We start from the raw sequence: 16556 nt of genomic DNA, 5'->3' as shown, positions 1-16556 counted from the left end.
CTTCTGCTTAACAGACCTCTGTACTGCCATGATGGACTAGGCAGAGCCAAAAGGCAAAGCAGTCTTAGAAGCACTTGGCATTTTAAGAAATGCTCCTGGAAAGAAAAGAATTACAGATACACCATAGGACAGATTCAGACATAAAAAAAAAAAAAAACTCTAAACGAGTCACAGTGTTGGATAAATGTACATAGGCTGGGGAGAGAGAAGAAAAAGAATATAAACAGTTATAAAAAGAAATACATGGTTTAAAAAAAAACAAAACAAAGTTTTTAAAGAGATAGAGTACAGACAGTCATAGACTAAGGAGTAAAGATAATAAAATAAATATTAAAAAGTAATAGAGTAAAAACAAATAAGCCACATAAAGATGGAAAAAATAGATAATGTATATTATTGTGTTTTCTTTAAATTTTTTGACTGTAAAGGAGCTAAGTAACATACATACTTCAAAAGTACCTTGATTTCAAAATTTGGGTCTAAGGACTTTTGCTTTGGAAAAAGGTTCTGCTTTTGTTTCTACAGAGGATGAGAACCTGTGGAATCCTTCCAGACTAAAATGATTTTATGGACCAAGATCCCCTGAAAGGTTGCCGTGAACATCCCCAAAAATATTTTGCCCAACAAAAAGCAGGAAGCAGTTTGGCAAGAACTAAACCCAAATTCCCTAAATGATTGTTTATAAATGTTTGTTTACATTTAAAGGGGAATATGCTATAAAGATGGATACTTTACATTGGTATGGATTTTGGTCTATTGATACAAATGTAAGGTCAATTTTGTTATACTGTGTATATGTATTTCTGTTCTTGATTAAGGTATTGTGTTTGTGCAGCTCATTTATAATATAATGCATAATTAAGAAATACAGGTTAATAGATAATCATCTATAATAGTCAAGTTTGTAGTCATTTTAGTTAGGTTTTCTAGATAGAGGCATATTTTAGTTAGATAGATAGTCTTCAGATCTTACAGAGACCCTCAGAATATGGCATTTAAAATGGCTTAAGAAGTTAGGACTTTTCATGACAATGAGAAACATCTGCTCCTGGCAGCACCAATTACTTCAAGAGGAAGATGGGCATCGAAGAGGCTCCTTAAGGAGTTTGCTAGCTATTTGGGCAAGAAACTGCTCTTGCCTGGACTGCATGATGCTATGCTGTATGAACTGGACATGCAGGACCCACAGAGAAATGACTGCTGAACTTGCCTAAAGGTGAGATGGTCCTTTGGGGTTCCTGCTTCATGAAAGAGACTGCCAGACATTCTGCAGGACACAGAAGAAAGTGACTGGCAAACTGCCAATATAGGCGAAAATGTCTTTGAAATTTTATGCTTCATGGAAAAGTCAGCTGGATGCTATGGGCCTGTAGGCTGTAGGCTGAAGATGTACAGTAGAACTTTGGGCGACTGTCCTATCAGCAAGATGTCTCTGTCAATTCTAGAGTTTTGGAAGTTGCTTACAATGTACTTCCTGTTTACTTAGGTAATATTATATCCTTCTGGAGTCTTTGATGGAGCTGAAGAATAGTTATAATTATAGTTTTCCTTAGTTATGATAAGAGATAAAGTAGATATAAATGTAGGAACTGTAATTTTTGCTTGATATCTATTTTGTATATGTAATTTTACTATGTTAAAATTAAAACCTTTTTATTTAAACAGATTTAAATGTGTGATGTGGGATTCCCCTCTGTATGCTGTGAATACCACTAGTTAATAAAGAAGCTGTTTTGGGCCTGTTATATGATAGAGAAGAATTAGGCAGGGAAAACTAAACTGAATGCTGGGAGAAAGAAGGCAGGGGCAGGGAGAAGCCATGTAGCCCCACTAGAGACAGATGCTGGAGCTTTACCCAGCAAGCCACAGCCTCATGGTGATACACAGATTAATAGAGATGGGTTAAATTAATATGTAAGAGCTAGTCAATAAAAAGCTTGAGCTAATGGGCCAAGCAGTGATTTAATTAATACAGTTTCTATGTGGTTATTTCAGGAATCTAGGCAGCTGGGAAACAAACAAGCAGCCTCCAACTACATATCCTTTAATCAAGAGCACCTTGAGCTATACAGAGGTACACTATGAGCTTTATAAAGGAAATTATAAGCTATACAGATACACTATGAATTCAATACAACTCACACAGAGGGAGGAATGGGTGTATGTGCACTGTAAGATATGTACTTGGGATTATGAAGTCTAAATAGATGCTTTATGAGCTCTATTCATGTGTGTTAGGAACTCAGTGGAGATACACTGAATTCTACACAAGTCACTATCATGGCACGGCGCTCTAGACAAGTTCACTATGAGAAAAACACAAGGCACTATGAGATCTGAACAATCTGTCCTAGCTCTATGCAGAGTCCTATGAGGTCTATAATAATCTTTAATAAGGACTATAAAAAGAATACTGCCAGACAGTGGTGGTGCATGCCTTTAATCCAGCATCTGAGAGGCAGAGTCAGGTGGATCTCTAAGAATTCAAGGCCAGCATGGTCTACAGAGCAAGTTTCAGGACAGGCTCAAAAGTTACACAGAAACCCTGTCTCAAAAAACTGAAACCAAAGCAAAACAAACAAAAAAACTAAAAATTCTTTATGTACAAGATGAAGTCTGAACTGGATGTTCTACTCAAGTCAACTATGAATTCCACAGAGAACTCCAGGAGCTCTCCACAAGTCCTACGACCTCTAAATATGCAGCATGGACACTAAGAAAGGTGTACTCCAAACTTCCTGCAGTTGTAGTATGAGCTCAACCTGGGGCACATGATACAATCAACAGAAGTGCACTATAAGTTCTACATGGCACTATGCACTTTATATAGAGTACTCCAAACTCCATCAGCTGAATTACGAGATCTATACAGGCTTCCAGTAAGCTCTATTGTCTTTGTTAGGGTAACTACTGGTGTGATGAAACACCATGACCAAAAACAACTTGGAGAGGTAAGGGTTTATTTGACTTATTCCTACATCATAATCTATCACTGAAGGGAGTCAGGACAGGAAATCAAACAGGGCAGCAACCTGGAGGCAGGAATTGATGCTGAGGCCATGGAGAGTTTCTGCTTACTAGTTTGCTCCCCATGGCTGGCTCAATTTGGTTTTCTTACCCAGGATAATGAGCCCAAGGGTGGCCTCACAAACAACGAGATTAGGCCTCCTACATAATCATAATTAAGAAAATGCCCCACATACAGGTACACTATGAAATCTATATAGAATACCATAAACTCAGGCTGGAGAGATGGCTCAGAGGTTAAGAGCACTGACTGCTCTTCCAGAGGTCCCGAGTTCAATTCCCAGCAACCACATGGTGGCTCACAGCCATCTATAATGAGATCTGGTGCCCTCTTCTGGCATTCAAGCATACATGGAAGGAATGTTGTATTCATAATAAATAAATAAATAATAAACTCTTAAAAAAAAAAAAAGAATACCATAAACTCCAGACAGAGCATTATGAGCTATATGAAGGCACTGTGAACTGTGTACAGGGCAACAGAGTTGTATGCTGGGTATTATGACATTATAAAATATTCATTGTACTAGGATTTCTTTGTAGATAACTAGGTCTTATACAATATTCATTATGGGATGTACATAGAGATTATGAGGCATTTACAACAAAATCTGAGTTCATTACAGGGCAATATGAGATATCTATTCTGGCATTGTTACCTATATACAGGACACTATGTCTCTAAACATGGAGCTATGGTTGCTATAAAGTAGATTGCTAGACATTGCAAATGTAGGAAAATCCCTGTGCAGGCACAATGAGCTATGAATAGTGCAGTATGAGATGCTGAAGGGCTCGGTAGTTAAGAGCACTTCCTGTTCATCCAGAGGATGTGAATTAGTTCCCAGGATCCACATCCAGCAGCTCACAAGCTTCTCTAACTCCAATTCCAGGGGCCCTAACACTCTCTCTGGTCTCCAAAGGCACCATACATATGTGGCATATATTCACAGACACACACACACACAATGCATCTTTTAGAAATACTCATCAAACTATAACATGCAGCCTCATAGATGAATCTCAAATTGATGTGCTGAGTAGAAAAGATCACCTATCAACATTACCACCCTATGCTAATGTAAATTGTTTCCTCTAACAATCTAACCTCAAGCATTTGGATTCCTTGACCTTTGCCACAGACATGAAGAAACATGGAAATGACCTGGGACTATAAAGAACTTTCAGTATTAACTGTCAAATAAGAAAATATCTAAGTCAATACAATACCTGTAACAGTTTGTGCTCCTTTTGAAGATCTTTTATTCTATTTTGTTGCTGGCAAACCCTGTTTAGGGACTCATCTTCTAATTCACCAATTTTGGATTTCACACTGTCCATAATCTGCTCCAGGTCATTGGCTCGCTGTTCCTGGTGTGCCGCTCGGTTCTGTTCTAGATGAAGTTCACTTCTAATTAAGAGACACAATTCCTTCCCTCAGTGTTAAATCAGATCGTACATGCTATATAACAGATTACTTTCCAAAATGTCTCCACATTCTTAACATTTTTTTACTTTGCTTTGGTGCTGAGAATCAAAAAATAGCATAATTAGCACTAAACTGTACTCCAGCCTCAACACTTCTATCTTATAACAGTCTGTAGCCATGCCCGACACACCCAATCTCGTCTTCCTCATAAGAGAAAGTAATAGAAGAGGGTAACATTACATATCAATGCTAAGTGCTACTGAAAGTCATCTACTTAATTTTTGCTCACTTACTTGTAAAAATATTTTTATGTTTTACATTTAATAAAAATGAAATTTCAGGGGGCTGGAGAGATGATTCAGCAGCTAAGAGCATTATCTGCTCTTTCAGAGGACCCAGGTTCAGTTCCCAACACCCACATGGTGGTTCATAGTTGTTTATAACTACAGTTCCAGGGATCTGATTCTCCCCCCACCCCACCTTCTGAACTTGTGGGTTCAGGCACCCACATGGTACAGTTATATACACTGTTGACAAAAACACTCATACACGTAAGAAGTAAAATTAATCTAAAAAAAAATAAGAGCAATGAAATTTCAGGATCCTCTTCAGGGGAGTTATGTTTGGAGTGTACGCAGACAAGCCCAGGGACACTCCCACCATCTTACTTAAGCTGCTGGTTCGTCTCTATGAGCTCCCGGATCATGTTCTGCTGACGTGTTGTTTCTTCCATCAACATTTTCAAATTCTGCCTCATTCTTTGTGATGATTGTTTGTCAAAAACGATGAGATCTACATTTTAATATATACATATATATATTAATATAGAAACGGTAAAAGCAGAGAGAAGGTAAAACCACTTTAAGATAAACATTTTTCCAAGAAAAATAAAGTTTTGTACCTAACAGAGCAAGAGCAGGATCTAGTTACCTTTGAGGTCGGTTCTCTTGACTAGACACAAAGGTTTGAAGCCGTGTGTCATCAACAGCCCATTTATGCTTTCCCATTCTGTTTCCTCCTGCTACAATCACAGTACAGAAAAAAGGACAACTTAAGATATGAAGAAAAACTTTTTATATACCTTCCTATGTTTTCAGAAAAGAACCTTTCTTCCAAAAGACTTGATTTTTAGATGTATGCACTTGCTTGACTGTATGTATATGTCAGCATGTTAAGTTCAGGTACAGCAGAAACCAGAAGAAAGTGTCAGCCCCTGGAGTCTGAGGTGATTGTGAGCCACATGACATGGATGCTGTGAACTAAACTAGGGTCCTGTGGAAGACCAGCAAGAGCTCAAATGGTCTCATAATTTTTTCAGACAGGGTCTCACTATGTAACCTTAGGTGGACTAGAACCAGCAATATAGAGCAGGCCAGTCTTGAACTTAAAGAGCTATGACTGCCTCTGCTTCCCAAGTGTTAAAATGAAAGATGTACATCATGCTTAGGTTTAATATAAAATTTTATGGGACCATTTCAAGTACGATAGGCATAAAGCTGTGATTAGATCAAATTATAATTTTAAAAGATTTATTGTTATTATTAAAATCAGCAACAGAAGTATGCAAATGACTTAATTATTGCATTATACAAAATATTCACATGTAAGTTTTAATGGGCAAATTAAAACAAAAACAACAGAAAGTTTGTGATTTTAGTGAAACATAAGTCTAACTGAATAAGGTCAGGTCATACTCAAAGGACACAACTGAAAACTAAATAAAACTAATCACTCTGAAACAAGTATCCTTTTAACAACGATGAGAAAAGAAAACCAAGGGTCATGTAGAGGCTGAACTTGGGAAATGGCAGCTTCAGAGATATGGTAGCTTGCAAAGGGGTGGGGTTCTGGGCAGGTAGCAGAGGAGGCTTGTATGATCTTCTACAGTAAGGCTAAACAAATAGAAAGAAGTTCTACGACCAAAACAAACTGAAAGATTGCCCTGTTGAGCAGGTTTCTCTTTAATGTGGACCCATTTGAGATTTTCCAGCTATTCCTGAAGTAGCAGACTAAGAGATAAAAGAGAGGTTTCAGCAGCTGTATAGTACTGGTACACCCTGACTAAAGTCGAGATGCTGCTGCTGGTGCACAGAAGGCTTTTGAAGCTGTGGACAAAGATGACAAGTGGCTAGGGGAGCCCTGGATGTCATTCAGACAGAAGAGAAGGCATTGTCAAGAGGCAGCAGTTATGGAGGAAAGCCTACAGATGTAGAGGATGATCTGGACCTGTTCAAATGCACAGCATACAAACATGAAACCGCTTGCTAAGCTGGACATTAAAAGAAAGACAAAGATGCCAAAGACACATACAAGCAGAGGCTGAAGCTCAAGAAAAAGACAAACGAGAAAAGTAGGGACAAAAGGTAGACAGCTGGTGAAATCTGTTATCAAATACCAAAGGGAAGAAAACAAAGACTCAGAAAGTAAAAATGGAACATGGGTCACCAGCTGGGTCTCAGTCACAGAACTGTTCCTAGCTGTGCCCTTTCTGCTTCAGGGGACCCCTTCTCTCTTCCCATCTCCACCAACATAGAATAACATTGGCTTTTTAGTCCATCTTGTTTCCACTACAATTTAATATCTAAGTAATCCTTTCGTGACTTGACAGAAGGGGCTCAGTTAAGCCTGCTCCCCCACCCCCGCAGTCCTTGCCCACTGAACAAGCAAGGAGCCACTGCTGGTGCTGCCTTCTCTTCTCCCATAGCCTGCCCTTAATGTTCTGTACTTCGCTGGACTGTAATAGTTAGAAACTTCATGGATAGTTCCTAGAAATCATCTTGCTTACCATGAGTTCAGACAAGCCTGAGCCACCTCAGGAAGTCACTTTGCTTGCTTCTGAAAGTTCCATCCCCAAATCCCAGAGCAGGCAAAGAAGGCATTTGTGAATACAGCATACAGTCATTCAACGCCCTCAAGCCCTGGGTATTTCATATACATCCTCTTCTGACTGACCAACCATTACAATCAGTAATAGCAGTCCAGGGAGACCCCTGAGTAGCCACACGTAGGCCTCTAGTCTCCTGACCATCATTCCCTCAAAGAAATCACAGCTGCCAGAGCCTGCCCCAATCACCATACCTCAACCCTGAATAGCAAGACAGAGAAACCCTGCAGCTGCCTCTACCTCTACACCCTCAGACACCAAGCTGGGCACCATAAGCAGCTGTGCATGCAGCAGTAAGAGATGGTAAATCAGCTCACTGTAAGACATGGATATAGTTTCATCAACAGACTGCCAGTAAGAAGAATCATCCCAAAAAGAACCTTTCAAGAAATGTTGGAAGTAGAAACTCAGGTTTGATATTGTTAAAGAAAAGGGTGGTGGATGCAGAAGGTGTCACAGGCCCTGTGGAGTTCCAGTTCAAGACAGGAAGTAACCATTATAGATAATATCCATCTCATGGGGATCCTCCATGCAATTACCAGAACAGTGAGATTTGAGGGGAAAAAAGAAGGTATTCGAAAGCCCAACAACTCAGGCCCTACCCCAGGTAAAGGGTCCCACATCATTACACAAGATCCTATGGGTGTCAACTACAGTATTCCAAACCCTCCTGTGCAAGGAAAAGTGAGGGAGGTTGTTAACACTTCGGGTTAAGGAGAGCAAGACAAACCAGTAAGACTATGTCTGGGGTCATAGACCATGATTCTATGGGGGCTCTCTTCACCATAGATAGCATGGAGAAGAAGACAACAAAGACAAGGAAAATCCAAGAGACAAGACCTACTGTCAACAGTCACCTCAACATGGGTATCACACACAGCAACTTCAATTGGCAAGAGGCCCAAACGACTCTGAACCACAACAGCACAATAGCACGGAGACAAAAGGAGCTGTCAGGACAGCAGAGACTGTCCGCTCCTGAGGCTGAGCAAGGCAGAGCAGAGCAAATACTGGTTTATCATCTCTATCATCATCTGACTTAGATGCCCAACAAGATGAATAGGAAATTCCAGGAACAACAAAAGAGCCTGGAACTGAAGATCTTAATTGTTTGCTTTTTGCCCACTGGCCAGGTACCCAAAATCTACTCAGTGCCAATACAATATGGAGTTTTATTATTTTAACAAAGATATCTTCTTTTTTTGGTATGTGTATGGGTGTTTTGCCTCCATGTATATCTGTGCCTGATACCTGAAGTCAGAAGAGGCCAGAAGAGGGTGTTGATTCCCCTGGATCTGGAGTTACAGACAGCTCTTGAGCACCATATGGGTAACAACTTTTTTTTTAAAGCCTGGTTTTACTTATACATCTTTAAAGTTTGGGGTTTGTTTGTTTTGCTTTGTTTTGATTAGATTTTTCAAGACAGGGCATCTCTGTGTAACTGCACTCACTGTCCTGGAACTCACTTTGTAGACCAGGCTGCCCTTGAACTCACAGAGATCCACCTGCCTCTGCGACACCACTGCCTGGCTAAAGGTTTTTCTTAAAGACTTGATTATTATTTTTACTTTATGTATGTGTGTGCCTGAATAAGTTTTATGTAAACCACATGGGTGAAGAGCCAAGACAGCACTGGATCCCTGAAACTGGAGTGCCAGGCAGTTGTGAGCAACCTGATATAGATGCTGGGCATTCCATCAGGGCCCTCTCCAAGAGCAGTAAGCACTCATAACCACTGCACCATTTCTCCAGTTCCACCTTTAAGGTTTTTAGGTTGTTTCATTTCTATTCAAGTTCAATTTTTTAAGAATTTCATCTTTTTTAGCCAGGCTTGGTGGCACCTACCTTTAATCCCAGCACTCAGGAGGCAGAGGCAGGTGGGTCTCTGTAATATGATTAATAAAAACCCAGAGACAGAAATTGGGGTTCAACGTGAAGGTCAGAAAAGTAAAACAGCCAGACACTGGCTCTTACCTCTACCTCAGTTTGAAATCGTGATTCTGCCTCCAGGAATCTCAGAATGAGACTGAGACTAAGAGCTGTCTCCTCCTGTCTTATATTCCTCTCTAGGGCTGGGATTAAAGGCATGCACCACTACCACCCAGTTTCTATGGCAAACTAGCGTGGCTACTGGGATTAAAGGTGTGTGCTACCACTGCCTGGTCTGTAAGGCTGACCAGTGCGGCTGTTTTATTCTCTGACCTTCAGGTAACCTTTATTTATTAAAATTCAAATGAAATATCAGTACATTTCCCCTTTTTGTCTAATATTAAAATATTTTTAAAAAACTGAACAGCCAAGACCTAGGCAGGAGGTATAGGAAGGACTTTCAGGCAGAGAGAGAACTCTGGGAAGAAGAGGTTGTTACCAGCCAGACAAGGAGGAGGCAGCATGGGCAGTACGAAGAGATAACAAGCCGCATGACAGAACACAGATTAAAAGAAATGGGTTGATTTAAGCTAGAAGAACTAGTATGACAAGCCTAAGCTAAGGTCAAGCTTTCATAATTAATAATAAGTCTCCATGTCACTATTTGTGAGCTGGCAGCCCAAAGAAAAATATGACTATGCCATACCATGACCAGACTGAGCAGGTTTCTGGGGTTTTAAATGCAGGTCCTCATGCTTATACAACCAACAACCTTACTACTAAGCCATCTTCCAAGCTCTAGTCTGTGTCTAAGAATAAAGTAACAGTTTATACCTACTGAAAATAGGGACCTGGAGAGACAGTTCAGTGGTGAAGAGCACATATTGTTCTGCTCTTAAAGAAGACCTGAGTTCTGTATCCAGCACCCATGTCAAGGTGTGTCACCTGCCTGTAACTCCAGCTCTAGATGGGATCTGATGCCTCTGGCCTCCACAGGGACCACATGTCAAATCTTTCTGGAGACTGATAAAATTGAGGACACTAAAGAAATAAAGATACTTGACAGTCTTTAATCTAGAATTCTTCAGTAATTTATTCAATTTTTTAAAAGATTCATTTTTAACTATATGTACTTTTGTATTGTTTGGGGATGGGGTAGAGTGAGGGCTGTATGTTCAACTGAGTGCAGAGGCCGGAAGAGGCCGGAAGAGGCCAGAAGAGGGTTGAACTCCCTGGAGCCGAGCTTACAAGTAGTTGGCAGCTGCATGGTGTGGGTGTCAGGACTTGAACTCAGGCCCTATAGAAGAACAGCACACCCTCTTAACCACTGAGCCATCTCACAGTCCCACCAACCAATCTTTAAAGTCAGAATTTCAGGCCAACAAGAAGTTCAGTGAGTTTACCAAGCCTGACAGACCAAGTTAGGTCCTGAGGCTCACAAGGTAGAAAAAGAAAATCTTAACTCCTGCAAGGTTTCCTCTGATCTATACATACCATATACAAAAAATAAATGAATGCAAAAAAACATGTCAGAATTTTCTATGTGTACACCTAGCATTCTTTTGGCATATACTTTGAGCAACAGTGACCTAAACTATTTTAAGCTTACTTGTTTTTCAATCAGGAGTCTGTTTAATAACTGATTGGAGTCCTGGGCTTCAGGGGCTGCTGGAGGCATCGTTTCTTTTGTAGAATCCAAAGTAAAGATCGGTGATAAAAAAATTTGAGTTCCCTAAGTGAAAAAAGAAAAAGTGCACTAGACGTTAAAGAAGTCTGGGGATGTAGTTCAACCGGTAGAGTGCCTCTCTATCATGCAATGCTGGTCTCAGTCTCCAAATCTGTATAAAATTAGTGTGGTGGTGCCCTCCTATAATCCAAGGACTCAGGAGGGGGAGGCCGGAGGAGCAGAACTTCAAAGTCATTCTTAAACACAAAGTTAAAGGAATTATATGTAGGGCCACACTCTCTTAGACAAACTCACAACCATGTGCTCAGGTGTGTCTTACTTTCTCCTGAGTGCCTCTCTTCTTCTTAATTAATGCTCAGGCTTACACTCTATATTTACTAGGTGTGGTGCCATACTTTTAATCCCAACACTTAGGAGGCAGAGGCAAGGGGATCTATGAGTTTAAGGCCTTCCTGATCCACACAGTGAGTTCCAGAACAACTAGGGCTACATAGAGACCTGCCACAAAGCAAACAATATATATTTAAAATGTCTTTTAATACTTTTGCCCCCAAAATCCTATTTAAAAGAATCCACAGCCAGGTGGTTGTGGTGTAAAACTTTAATCCCAGAACTTGGGAAGCAGAGGCAGGTGGACCTTTGAGTTTGAGGCCAGCCTGGTCTACAAAGTGAGTTCCAGGACAGCTAGGGCTATTCAGAAAAGCCCTGTCTCAAAACAAAAAAACAAACAAACAAACAAAAAAAAAAACAAAAAGAAAAAAAAGAAGAAAAATCCACTATTTTTACAGAGCAAATATCAAAATTTTTACTTCATAGATAACATGCTCATAGTAGATTTAGTTGAATAAATCCTATCTTTTTTTTTTTTTTTTTTTTTTTTTTGGTTTTTCGAGACAGGGTTTCTCTGTGGCTTTGGAGCCTGTCCTGGAACTAGCTTTTGTAGACCAGGCTGGTCTCGAACTCACAGAGATCCGCCTGCCTCTGCCTCCCGAGTGCTGGGATTAAAGGCGTGCGCCACCACCGCCCGGCTTAATAAATCCTATCTTATATTGTTCTCTGAAATATAGCATTTTAGTTTTTGATATACCGAATGAGAGAAATAACATACATACATACAAGAATGACAAGGTTTCTTTTTTTTTTTTTTTTTTTTTGGTTTTTCGAGACAGAGTTTCTCTGTGGTTTTGGAGCCTGTCCCGGAACTAGCTCTTGTAGACCAGGCTGGTCTCGAACTCACAGAGATCCGCCTGCCTCTGCCTCCCGAGTGCTGGGATTAAAGGCGTGCGCCACCACCGCCCGGCCATGACAAGGTTTCTGTATGTTGTCCTCACTACGTGGAATTTGACCAGGCTGGCCTTAAACTCCGAAAGAATCTGCCTCTGAGTGTGGGATTACAGCCCTGTGCCACCATGCCCAGTCCAAGATATTTTGAAAGGGCTGTGAGGCTCCTGAACTGCTAACATTCACTGGGTTACAAGGAGGGACCAGGATCCCTTTGTTAGGCAGCCTTCATTTCTTAGTAGATCAGAAACTGGGAAGAAGAGTTTCTGTTTGGCCCACAAAAAAATAAAAACAAACAACAAGTTCATAGTCTACTTTATCATCACTCTTGCAATATAAGACTGCCATTTCGGCCGGAGCGGGGGATTCCTCGATTTCTTTGATACAGAGATAAAATTTTCTAGTGGCAAAAAAATCATATTCATTAGCATCATAGAATCTGGAATTTGCTTACCTTAAAACTTCTGAGACCGGGCGGTGGTGGTGCACACCTTTAATCCCAGCACTTGGGAGGCAGAGGCAGGCGGATCTCTGTGAGTTCGAGGCCAGCCTGGTCTACAAGAGCTAGTTCCAGGGCGGGCACCAAAGCTACAGAGAAACCCTGTCTCGAAAAACCAAAAAAAAAAAAAAAAAAAAAAAAGAAGTGGGCTAGAAATGTAGCTAGCTTTGCCTTGACCTCAACTCAAGACTTGAGTCTTGGAAACCTGGCTGGGGCAATGAGGAAATAAAGGACAGACACATAGATATGAATTCAGTGAAGCTAGGATCTGGTGGGGTTCCCTAGTACTACCGCCACAACCTGGAACCTCGGAGCATTTATTAGGTACAGCACAGGGGAAGGGTAGCTGTAGGTAAGTGGTTTCAACCTAAGGATATGTGGAGGACACTCCAGTTACTACTCACTACACAGTCTTTCATAACCAGGCATTAAACTCCTAACATCTGAGGAAAGCTTTGCCATCCCCTTTAGCCTGGCCCACATGGCTAACAGAGGCACCCATGTCCCATGGCCATTCAGTCAACAGGCTTTGCTCATGTCAAAACACACACTCACTCAGGGCTTCCTCCACCGGAGAACCCAGCACAGACCAAGTCCTGGGTTGTGACCCCAGCACTGCCTAAGTGGGCTGGGCTGTAGCATGGTAAAAGCCTATAGTCCCAGCACTCATGAGGGACAGGCCAAAGAAACAGAATTCAGGGTCAACCTCATAGTAAAGTCGAAGCCAGTTTTGGGCAACAAAAGATCCTATCTTTAAAAGAGAAAACCAGAAGCTACTTTTCTTCTATAGACATTTAATAAAACTCAAGAGGTGAGGAATACTAAATGAATACTAAATACAAAAGCCATTCCAGCTTAAAGTTGTGATTTATAAGAGCTTAACTCTCAGGGAAAGTGTGAACCAAGAAACAGGCTCTCTATTAATCTAGACCCTGACTTCCCTCTTCTAGATTGTTCAGTCTCTCAAGATATCCTGAAGAGAACATCCAGGCGCTCGACAGAAGTAAATGAAGATAAATTAAAGAGGATGACCAGGGGCTGGAGAGATGGCTCAGTGGTTAAGAGCATTGCCTGCTCTTCCAAAGGTCCTGAGTTCAATTCCCAGCAACCACATGGTGGCTCACAACCATCTGTAATGGGGTCTAGTGCCCTCTTCTGGCCTTCGGCATACACACAGATAGACCATTGTATACATAATAAATAAATATTTAAAAAAAAAATAAAGAGGATGACCAGAGAGTCGAGTGGATACTAGTTTTCTACCTCTTAAAAATGTAGACTACTTTCAGTTTTAAATCATTCAGTTAATAAGCATCTGTGGTAGCCCAAAAGTAATGGCCTCCATAAACTCACAGGGACTGGCACTATTAGAAGGTGTGGCTTTGTTGGAGTGGGTGTGGCCTTGTTGGAGAAAGTGTGTCACTGTGGCTTTGAAGTCTCATATAGGCCCCAAAGCAATGCCCAATCCCTCAGACCACTTCCTGTTGCCTACAAGATTTAAGACTCTCAGCTCCATCTCAGCACCATGTCTGTTTGTACTCTGCCAAGTCCCACCATGACAATAATAAGCTGAACATCTGAACTGTAAGCAATTAAATGCTTTCCTTTACAAGAGTTGCTGTGGTCGTGATGTCTCTTCACAGCAACAGAAACCCTAACAAAGACAGAAGTTGGTACAACAGACTGGGGTATTGCTATAATTTTGTTTGGAGGAATTTAGACTTTGGTACTTTGGGTTAGGGAAGTAGTGGAATCCTTTAAGCATTGCTTAATGGGCCATATTACTAGGAGCATGGAAGGCATGAACTGTGGGGGCCTGGCTAAAGAGGTTATATTAAAAAATTAATATGTGGCCTAGAAATCACTTTTATAATATTTTGGTGAAGAATGTGGCTGCTTTTTGCCCTTGTCTGAAGAGCCTGCCTGAGGCTAAAATGAAGAGTTTGGGATTAATTCTGTTAGCAGAGGACATCTCCAAACAGCCTATATAGACTTTATCATGTGGTTATTAGTGTTAACTCTGATAAAGATTTATGATGAAAAGGAGCAAATAAAAATACAAAATGTACAAATTGAGAAAGGGGGCACCAGGAAGTAGAATCGAGCTAAATTCTATGTTCAAGGAGATAAACAGACTAAGAAATAGAAAAGGGGCTGAAGAGATGGCTCAGCAGTTAAGGGAAATGGCTGCATATCCAGAAGATCCAGGTTCAATTCCTAGCACCCACATGGCAGCTAATAACAGTCTGTAACTCCAAGATCTGACACCCTCACACATACATGCAGGCAAAACACCAATGAACACAAAATAAATAAATTTTAAAAATTCCTTTAAAAATAAGAGAAAGAAATGGAATAATGGGAGTGGTGACCACAGGGCAAGATCCCACCTAGCCAAGTTTCCAATGTGTGAAAAGGAATAAAAGAAAAGCTTAGAGCTGGGTGTGGTGGGGCACACCTTTAATCCAAGCACTCAGAATGCAAAGGCTGTCAGATCTCTGTGTTTGAGGCCAGTCTGGTCTACAGAGCGAGTTTCAGGAGCCAAGCTTGGTAGTAAAAGACAAAGCCGGTGAAGATGTAATTGAATGAGGAAGCCATGTTTCAGCACCACTAAACAGCAGAACTTGGCAGATTTGACCAGGTGGCTCTAGAGTCAAGGATAGAAGAAGAGGGCTATGGAGTATCTGCTGAAGATAGTTGCTAACAGGGAGGAGAACCAGTCCAAGAGAAAAAAGTGTGCTGAAAGGAGTTAAAGATCTGAAGAGCATTTTGACATCAGATATGGAGATGCAGAGTTTGGAGTTTGCCCAGGAGGTTTTTGGTCGTGCTTTGGTCCAGGATTTCCTCATTATGTTCCATTATTTATATCTCCTGCACTCTGCCATGTCCCACATGATGAGAATAAACTGAACCTCTGAACTGTAAGTCAGCCACCCCAATTAAATGTTTTCCTTTAAAAGAGTTACCAAGGATATGGTGTCTCTTCATAGCAATAGAAGCCCTAAGACAGCATCCTTGACATGAGGACAAGAACCATTTTATTCTAATTAATAAAAATCTTTCTGTAACCAAATACAATGAGTTCACATCTTTTTTAGAGCAAAGCCAAAATAAATATAGCCAAGACATAAAAGGAAAAAAAGTTATTACCTACAACAGGCAAAAGGATTATGGGAATCACTGTCAAAGCAACACCTTCCTCATACAAAAGGACCTTGGGTATTTTAGACAGAGGGACCTATAGATATTCACATAGGGGTTGGCCCATTACTCAGTGTGTTCAGTTAAGAACTACATTGCTGGGGCTAAAAAGATGGTTCAGTAGTCAAGAGCACTTGTTCTTCCAGAGGACCTGAGATTGGTTCACAGCACCCATGTTAGACTTCTCACAGCTGCCTGTAATTGCAGCTCCAAGGAATCCAACACCCTCTTTGAGCTCAGAGTTCATCCTCACTACATCGTGAGTTCAAGGCCACCAGGGACTACGTGGGACCCTGTCTTGAAAAACAAAAAATAAAGTTTGCCAGGCAGTGGTGGTACATACCTTTATCCCAGCACTCTGGAGGTAGAGTGGTGTTTTTCTGTCAATTTGGTGTCTGCATCTGAATCCACTGATATTTTAACTTCCATCTGTGGCCGAGGCCCTGCACCAGTCTGCCATGAAATGTAGTTTTTAACTAAGTCTCTGTTTTATTTACCAATAAAGACTTGGGAGTCAGATGTTGGCGTGAAAACCTGCTAGCTCAGAGAGGCTGAGAAGCAACCAGTTGACCTTCCCTACGCATACTTCCTATGCATCTCTCTATCCATCTTTCTGCCTCCTGCATATTCACCATGGCTGATGTCTGTCAACTATTTGCTTGCTCCACCCTCTAATTCA

At 41.0% G+C, this 16556-nt stretch overlaps 1 protein-coding gene across 5 annotated transcripts in view; it reads right to left on the bottom strand.

Annotated features, from left to right (window-relative positions):
- Positions 1-16556, bottom strand: part of Cep70 (centrosomal protein 70) — a 57377-nt gene that overhangs the window by 35539 nt on the left and 5282 nt on the right. For 3 of the 5 annotated variants that reach the window (XR_009056996.1, XM_057767132.1, XM_057767131.1), the window contains exons 3-6: positions 10819-10941; positions 5387-5477; positions 5125-5248; positions 4258-4438 (exon numbers count right to left, since the gene is read on the bottom strand). Coding sequence is in view for 4 of the 5 variants with exons in the window: in XM_057767132.1 (XP_057623115.1) it covers positions 4258-4438; positions 5125-5248; positions 5387-5477; positions 10819-10941 (519 nt within the window). In the remaining variant the exon portion in view is untranslated. The remainder of the gene's footprint in view (positions 1-4257; positions 4439-5124; positions 5249-5386; positions 5478-10818; positions 10942-16556) is intronic. The other 2 variants (XM_057767134.1, XM_057767135.1) reach the window with 2 other exon arrangements.

The sequence above is a fragment of the Chionomys nivalis genome, chromosome 4, assembly GCF_950005125.1.
Source record: "Chionomys nivalis chromosome 4, mChiNiv1.1, whole genome shotgun sequence".
NCBI lineage: Eukaryota > Metazoa > Chordata > Mammalia > Rodentia > Cricetidae > Chionomys > Chionomys nivalis.
The sequence above is the reverse complement of the archived record's forward strand: the minus strand, read 5'-3'. Positions and strand labels throughout refer to the sequence as shown.